Source organism: Silurus aristotelis (genome assembly GCF_946808225.1).
Source record: "Silurus aristotelis genome assembly, chromosome: 14".
Classification (NCBI taxonomy): domain Eukaryota; kingdom Metazoa; phylum Chordata; class Actinopteri; order Siluriformes; family Siluridae; genus Silurus; species Silurus aristotelis.
Genome location: NC_139587.1, coordinates 23,483,005 through 23,491,278, shown reverse-complemented (window position 1 = coordinate 23,491,278; position 8,274 = coordinate 23,483,005). Strand labels below are relative to the sequence as shown.

Here is an 8,274-nt window from a genome sequence, read left to right as displayed (position 1 = left end):
TGGAACCTTGGCCAGATCTGTGCCTTGCCACAATTCTGTCTCTGAGCTCTTCAGGCAGTTCCTTTGACCTTAATGATTCTCATTTGCTCTGACATGCATTGTGATCTGTAAGGTCTTATATAAACAGGTGTGTGGCTTTCCTAATCAAGTCCAATCAGTATCATCAAACATTTCTGGACTCAAATAAAGGTGTAGAACCATCTCAAGGATGATCAGAAGAAATGGAGAGCACCTGAGTTAAATATATGAGTGTCACAGCAAAGGGTCTGAAAACTTAGGACCATGTGATATTTCAGTTTTTCTTTTTTAATAAATCTGCAACAATGTCAACAATTCTGTGTTTTTCTGTCAGTATGGGGTGCTGTGTGTACATTCATGAGGAAGAAGAATGAACCTAAATGATTTTAGCAAATGGCTGCAATATAACAAAAAGTGAAAAATTTAAGGGGGTCTGAATACTTTCCGTACCCACTGTATGATTAGAGCTTTAAAAGGATTAAATCAGGACACAAACTCTGAAAAGAGTTCCGGTGAAGGAAGTGTGTGTTTATTGCTGTTTAAAAAAACTCTTATTAAAGCTGATATCATTCCATGCACATCATTAAACAATGTTTGACCCACTTCAAAATCACCCTGCTGCATTTAATTTTCCACGTTATGTTCAAGTTAGCCTCACACATCTCTGAGGTAATCTGATGGTTTTATATCAACTCTATAAATAGGTCACTTTCAGATAATGACTGGCCTCTTGGTAAAGTCTCAGCCATAATAAGGCACTTGTATATAAAAAAAACTAAACAAACAGCAACAAAAAGAAAAGACAAACCAGAAAACCATTATAGAAAAAAAAATGAAACAACTTTCTGACTGACCCATTAACTGGAGACTCAGAAGTCTTGGTCAGAACCTTGGCATGAAATGTTAGGTCATTACATAACTTTCGGATCGTCTGTTTGGACCGATATTCCTGATTATACATCACTGCAGACGAAGAGTTAAAAAAATTACTTTTAAAGCTCAATTTTGCTATGAGGTAAAGAATAAATATAAAAATTGACAAAAAAAAAAATGCTTTTTAATCAAACAATTTGAACATGAATATAATTTTAGAAATCTGATCAGACCCCAGTGACCTGTAGCCTAAATTGAATGTTGTCAAGCTATTGTAGTCTGATTAGCGAATAACAGGCAGTGTGAACAGCTTTTTGGCAAAAAACAAACATGATGGTGTGTTACAACATAGTAGTGATGATGAAAGGCTAGGAAACGTGCTAACCTTGCGTTAACAAGCACTCCGAGTTTACCTTTAAGGGCTAATCCCTATCCCTGAGGATGTGCATCAAATGGTTATAATAGGTCAAAGGAAACATCGGGATTAGCCAAAATATCAGTAACAGGATCATTAGTTGAAGAAGCGCCGGGAGTGTGGCCTATGGTGGCCTGTTAGTGTCTCTTGCATTGCAGTGCTTGTTGTTTTTTTTTTTGCTTTAAAGCATACGATTTCCTCTGTGCATGTGGAAATGTATCAGATTAGATGCTGCTCAGCTCTGTTATCATAAAAACCACTCGATAAATCAATATCCCCCTCACATACTCAGACTTTTCAGAGATCAAGCAAACCCTGGTGGTCTAAGTCGTTAATGCTAGCGAGCATCAGATCAACTTCATAAGTGCTAATAAATGCTAATGGTCTCTCTGAGATCTGCACACACTCGGTCTGGTTCTAAGAGCGCACCAGTTTGAAGCCCTGGCCGGTGTCCAGCACTGCAGGAGGAAACCAGGTCAGTTTGAGTCGGCGGAGAAAGCGCAGACACACACTGCAGATCCAGAAGAGGTTCAGAGAAACGCTCCAGTGTGCCAGCTGCACCACTGGATACGTCCAGCGCGGAAAATACAACCTCCAGTGCTTAGCGACGTCACTACCTGTAGGAAGGTGCAGCTTGTAATCCCCCCAGCGACTGGAGACACCGTAGGCGGCCAGGACGATTCGCCCGGGCTCAGACCAGCGCAAACCGGCATCAGGGTTGCAGTTAAACTCCACCCACTCTGCGGTGAAATCTCCGATCTGAGGCAGGTTCTGGAGCTCGATGTCCATCGAGGTCACCAGCGTAGCCCCCTGTACCGCTACGTAAACCTCTTCCACTTTGCGCGCTTCCTTCACCCATGGGAGCGAATTCTCAGTGTCGAGTACAACAATGAGACGAGAGCTGTAACCATCGTTCTTCTCCCTCCATATCTGGATTATCTCGGACAGATGTAGCACTTCTCCACCTTGGGGGAAAAAAATTTAATGTGCAATTAGACGAAAACTAGGTGTGTGTCCAGAACAATACAGGACATTTTAGTTTTCATACTGAGAACAAGAAAATATTTGGTAGTTTAGCAAACATTTACGCCATTTTGGCAGTTACTCGTATCCCGTAATAGTTTTTATTGATGTTATTTACATTTACAGACTGTGGTGAGACCTGCTATTTTATATAGTTTAGAGACAGTGGCATTGAGTAAAAGACAGAAGGTGGAGCTGGAGGTAGCAGAGCTGAAGATGCTGAGGTTTTCGTTGGGAGTGACGATGATGGACAAGATTAGAAATTAGTTTATTAGAGGATCAGCGCATGTAGGACATTTTGGAGACAAGGTGAGGGAGGTGTGATTGAGATGGTTTGGACATGTTCAGAAAGGGGACATGGGGTATATCGGTAGGAGAATGCTGAGGATGGAGCCACCAGGAAGGAGGAAAAGAGGAAGGACAAAGAGGAGGTTTATGAATGAAGACATGCAGGCAGTTCGTTCGAAAGAGGCAAATGTAAAGGACACGGGAGGTGAGGGGGGGATGTATTGAGATGGATGAGCCACTGTGGAGACCCCTAATGGGAAAAGCGGAAAGAAGATGATTTATAAATCAGAGTCTTGTTCAAGGGCCCCAAAGACAGCAGCTCAACCAAGAGTGGCTGGGATTTAAACTCCTTTTCAATTAGAAGTTTGATGTCTTACTCAAATAGTGATATTTAAGTGAACAACCTACACAGGAGTAGATCAGGTATACCACTGGTCATGTCATTTGAATACGATTTGATTTCTACAGAACTTTTAACAATGGACACCGTCTTAAAGCAGCTTTTTGCTCGATCACCTGCTCCACCCTTGCGAATAACTACACGAGCAACCCGTGGCAGCCTGTGCTTTTCTTGCTCACGCTCACAAATACTGCTTTACATGCTCAGGTCAGCCGCCTACACCCTCTCTCTACTCTGCATACACTTTGAATGTAATAAGTTGTTGAGTCAGGTTATTAGTACTGAAAACGACTGGCACCTTTTCACCTCCATATTTTCATTGAACAGTCTGATTTTCGTATAATTAAATAAAAACAAATTAATTCAGGTCATTTCTGTCTGTTCGTTGGTATATCGAGACGAAATTACCCGATAGCAGAAGCACCATATCAGAATGAATCTCTTAAAACAACAACAACAAAAAAACAATACTGCGATCTTTTCGATTAGTTGTACTGAGTAAAGCTTAACGCTGTCTGACCTACGAGAGCCCACTCTCCGGTGCGGTGTGTGTGGCCGCTGTAGAACAACATGTAAGTGTCGTAGCGTGGCCCATCCACCGTACGCTCCTCTAGGAAAGAGCGGAGCTTAGAGTGCAACATGTCCCGCGTCAAGCCGCTGCTGGAGTAATCGCAACCGTGAGACTTGATCATGTGGTGGGAGAAGAAGCACTGCACGTTGTTCAGCATGCCCATGGTGCGCAGGTTCAGCTCCTGCACCTCGTCCGGGGGCAGCGGGGTGGGCTGTCCATCCACACTGGAACAGATGGAAACACGGAAGGGCTAATGTTTTAGTTTTGTCATTTTTTTTTTTTTATTATTATGTCTTTTGTATGTATTTTTATACATACAACTATCAAAACTTAATTTTTTCAATATTTAAAGAAGTGTAAAAAAATTTATTTTACTTCTATAGAAAGAAAGGCATTCCACATAACATCTTTTCCCGTCTCATCATTTTCAGATCTAAAATGTTTCTTAAGATTTAAATCAGCCACTCAACCCCCAATTCGACCCATAACCTGAAACCTAAGACTATTGATAAATCACATTATTATCATTATAGTCATTTCTTCTCACTCTCAGGCCCTTAAATAAGAACTCGTCTATCCATATCTGCTGCCATTCAGGGGTTTTACTAACATTCCCAGGACATCACATTTCATTTTCTTGGATGTACCTGCAGTAGTTGGTAGGAATGACAACTGCATAACCCACACACGTTCCTCCAAGGCAGTTACCCAGCTCATAGAAAAGACCATAAGCCAGAGACTCGAGAGGCAGGACCAGCAGAAACACACCAATAAACAGGCTGTTGAATGGCTGGAAAAAGAAAGTGTATTTGTTCTCGAGGTAAATATAAATTTGCTCAAAATAAAAAATTTTATAAATAAAAATCAAGCAAATAGTAAATAAAATAGTCCACCAGTTTCATAAAGATTCCCACATTTTTTATTACATTTAAGGAAATCAAGGTGAATGGACGTCTGGTATTAGGTATTGGGTAAACATATAGTGGATTTTACCGATAGCGATAGCTAAGTTGGATCGTACTTGCCGATAACCGATTAATCAATCGATAGTTTTTAAAATCAATACTGGATAATGAAAGAAACGTCACACAAGAACTTTATTACAAAAATAACATTACTGGATAATAAAAATGTGCTAATGAAAATAGATACAAATGTATTAATTAATAAGTATATAATTCATACATTATATTTAATATATGTATATAATATAGCGCTCTCCGTGCACCGGCTCACGTGTAGAAACAACGTGTCGTCAGTGAGTCGCCTCTAGAGGGCGCTCTCGTAATGACAGCGGATCGCAAGCTGGAAAAACTATCGGTATGGGTTTTTGCCGAAAGTTCCAGCAATCGATTATAGGTGTCGATTAATCGGCAAAATCGACCTCAAACTTTTTTTAATTAAAATACCTGAAATGTTAACGACTTGTTTTTGCAACAAAACTTTCTACAAATACAAGTTGCCAAAAACGTCATTATTATTTTATTTTCAGCAAAACTACTAATTATTCAATTAAACTCAGCCAAACTCAGCCAAACTACTAATTATTCAATCTTGAACTTTAGTATTTTTTTAATGAATGACCTACCTGCCATGACAGAGCCCCTAATACAGCTGTAGACACGAGGCTGAAGAGGACCAAGCGTTTTGAGACGAGGCAGAAGTGGCGCATGCCTTTGGAGGTCATCACCCTGTCCAAAGCTCCAGGGCTGGCCCTCTGAGCCACACACACTCTTTGGCATTCGCTCAGCTTGCTATGAAAACCCCAGAGGGTCACCAAGAAGACCACGTGGCAAAGGATCCAAAAAACGCTGGAGGCAGAAAAGCCTGGAATCACAACATACCAGCGGTCCAGATCCCCCATCTTCAAAGCAGCCAGGACCAGAAACGAGATTTCGACAGCAAGCAGAGGCAGGAGACTGAGGCGCCTCCACAGAGTTCCTCTCCTCAGAAACGGGGACCAGCGCTCGGTCACCGAGAGGCCACTGAAGTACGTATCCAGGAGCGGCTCACACACGAGGCGGCTGAGGAAGCACACCAGGGCGTAGGGGTTCACCGAAACCCCGAGGGAGTTGAAGAAGAAGATCGCCGAGACCACAACGAAGCAGATGAGGTTAGGAAGAGCCAGGAAAGATTTCATACGCAGGTCCACGAGCAGACAGGCAACAGCCAGCGCCAGGGCGACGAGGCTCATGGAGGCATGGACGACCTGCATGGTGCTGGCCGCAGCGAACCCTGTCAGCTCCAGCATCTCAGAAGAGGTCAGAAGTGCCGGCCTTTGCCTGGTGCATCCACAGAGTCTTTCCACCAAAGCCCACAGCGTTCTTATGACCACGCAGGCGATCAGCATGTACCTGCTCAATTGCTCCTTCCAGTCACCGACAGCGGGGGTTTGAAGAAAACACAGTAAACCCAAAAGGAAACCCAGCCATAGGTGGAAGAGGACAAAACTGAGCCTCTCCATACCGAAGTAATAATACAAGATGCTGCAAATGCCCAAGATAAAAAGGGCGAGGATGAAGATGACCAGGAGGATGGGTTGTGCTTGGCTCTCCCAGCGCGCATACAGGCCCAGGGATACGGCCACGAGGAGGCTAAGAGTGGACAAATAGCCCAGATAGCGAATGGACGCTCGCACACTCACCCCGGTCCGAAGCTCCTCCAGTCTGCCCATGGCTGCGTAAAGCGAATGGGTGATGCAGTAGCGGAGAAACCTGCACATCACTGGAGCGCAACACGCTCACCCTTGGTCTGGTTCAGCCACACTTCAGGGACAGCGTGCCTTCATTCCGAGCTTCATCCTCACGCAGATCTTTGAGGTGCTGAACGCTTTCTTCTCGTTGTTACTCCTTAAGTCAGCTGGATCATGACCACTTCCAGGTGTGTTAAACGACACAACAAAACTCAACTAACGCTAGTCAGGCTGCTGGTCATAACGACTACCGGTGGGAAAAAAGTTAAACTATTTAAGAAAGAGTTGTACGTGGAAATACAATTGTTGTAATTGTTTGTTGAAAACAATGAAACGCTTTACTTTAATATACTTTTCCAACAACCTAGCTAAGCACTTGCAAAAGTTTGCTGGATGTCCGCCATTATTTCCGGGTTTGTAACGACCTACGGAAGCCCCATTAGAGGGAAAAAAGCGTTTGGTTCCTAAGTTTGTTTCAAAAGTTTTTGGACACCTGGACATAAGTATGGTATGTGCTTTTTGAGCATCGCAATCCACATTTAGTCCCAATTTGCTTTTTCTTCTGGAAAGATGTTTCACTAGATTTTTGAGTGTTCGTGTGGTTCATCAGCTACAAGTGTTAGTGCAATGCATTGGTTAAGTTCTCACACACTTATTCCACATTGTGTTACAGCTTTATTTCAATATGGATTCAATTCACTATTAATCTCAAAATTCTACTAACAATACCCCATAATGACAAAGTGAAAGACGTTTGTTTGAATTTTTTGTAAATGTATTAAAAGAAAAAATTAAATAAACTATAAACACATACATAAGTATTCACAGGCTTTGCTCAATACTTTGTTAAAGCACATTTGGTACCAATTACAGCCTCATGTGATTTTGAGTATGATACTGAAAGGTTGGCACACTTATTTTTGGGCAGTTTCTCTGATGGGGTGCGTCAGTGCACAGCCATTTTCAGATCTCTCCAGAGATTTTCAATCAGGTTGAAGTCTGGGCTCATGTTGGGCCACTTGAGGACATTCACAGAGTCATCTCGTAGCCACTCCTTTATTATCTTGGCTGTGTGTTTGGGTCGTTTTCCTGTTGGAAGATGAACCGTCGCCACAGTCTGAGGTCCCGAGTGCTTTGGAGAAGGTTTTCATCAAGGATGTCTCTGTACATTTTTGCATTAATCTTTTCCTCGATCCTGATCCAGTTCCTGTTGCTAATAAAACATTCTCACAGCATGATGCTGCCACCACCATGCATCACTGTAGGGATTGTATTGGTGGGCGATGGTGGGCAAGCGGCAGTCAAGTCATGTTTATTTCTATTGCGCTTTTCACAATAGACATTGTCTCAAAGCAGCTTTACACAAATCAAAAGTCAAGGTGAACGGTATGCATTTATCCCTGATGAGCAGCAGTTTGGCGACTGTGGCAAGGAAAAACTCCCTTAGATGTTATGAGGAAGAAACCTTGAGAGAAACCAGACTTAAAAGGAAACCCATCCTTATTTGGGTGACATCAAGAGTTTGATCATAAATCTTTCAACAATACAGAACACTGGAGAGTGAAAACTAACATGAGTACTGGAGTATAAGATTATAAGTGATGTTCTTTCTGCAGTCTTATACAGTCTATATGGTTAGTAGCTCCTAGTTTTATGAGCTCAACATTTGTGATCATCACAGATCCAGCATCAGCTTCTCCATGCCAGAGCCTTTAAACACTCCAGGAGGTCCAATGTCAAAACTCCACACATGTAGTGGGATCCAGTTGGCACTGGTACGTCTCTAGATGGTTCGGAATGTTTGCGAGTCCGGCATCTACTTCTTCAAAGGTCCATAATCAGTGAGGGTACTCAGACCGGTCTGCGACTACACAGCTTCACTACATTTACATTTGCGGCATTTAACAGACGCCCTTATCCAGAGCGACGTACAAAAGTGCTTTGAGTCTCTAGAAATGAATAAATCTACACTGGTACACAAGATTACAAACTTA

The 8,274-nt window shown here is 42.5% G+C and overlaps 1 protein-coding gene across 1 annotated transcript; it reads right to left on the bottom strand.

Annotated features, from left to right (window-relative positions):
* Positions 1–525: 525 nt before the first annotated feature.
* tmem168b (transmembrane protein 168b) lies at positions 526–6,691 on the bottom strand. Its single transcript, XM_083560036.1, has 4 exons — positions 5,177–6,691; positions 4,236–4,378; positions 3,538–3,812; positions 526–2,271 (listed from the first exon to the last, which is right to left on the bottom strand). Exons 1-4 carry the CDS (start codon positions 6,308–6,310, stop codon positions 1,724–1,726), a joined length of 2,100 nt encoding a protein of 699 aa, XP_083416162.1. The 5' UTR covers positions 6,311–6,691; the 3' UTR covers positions 526–1,723.
* Between the last annotated feature and the right edge of the window lie 1,583 nt (positions 6,692–8,274).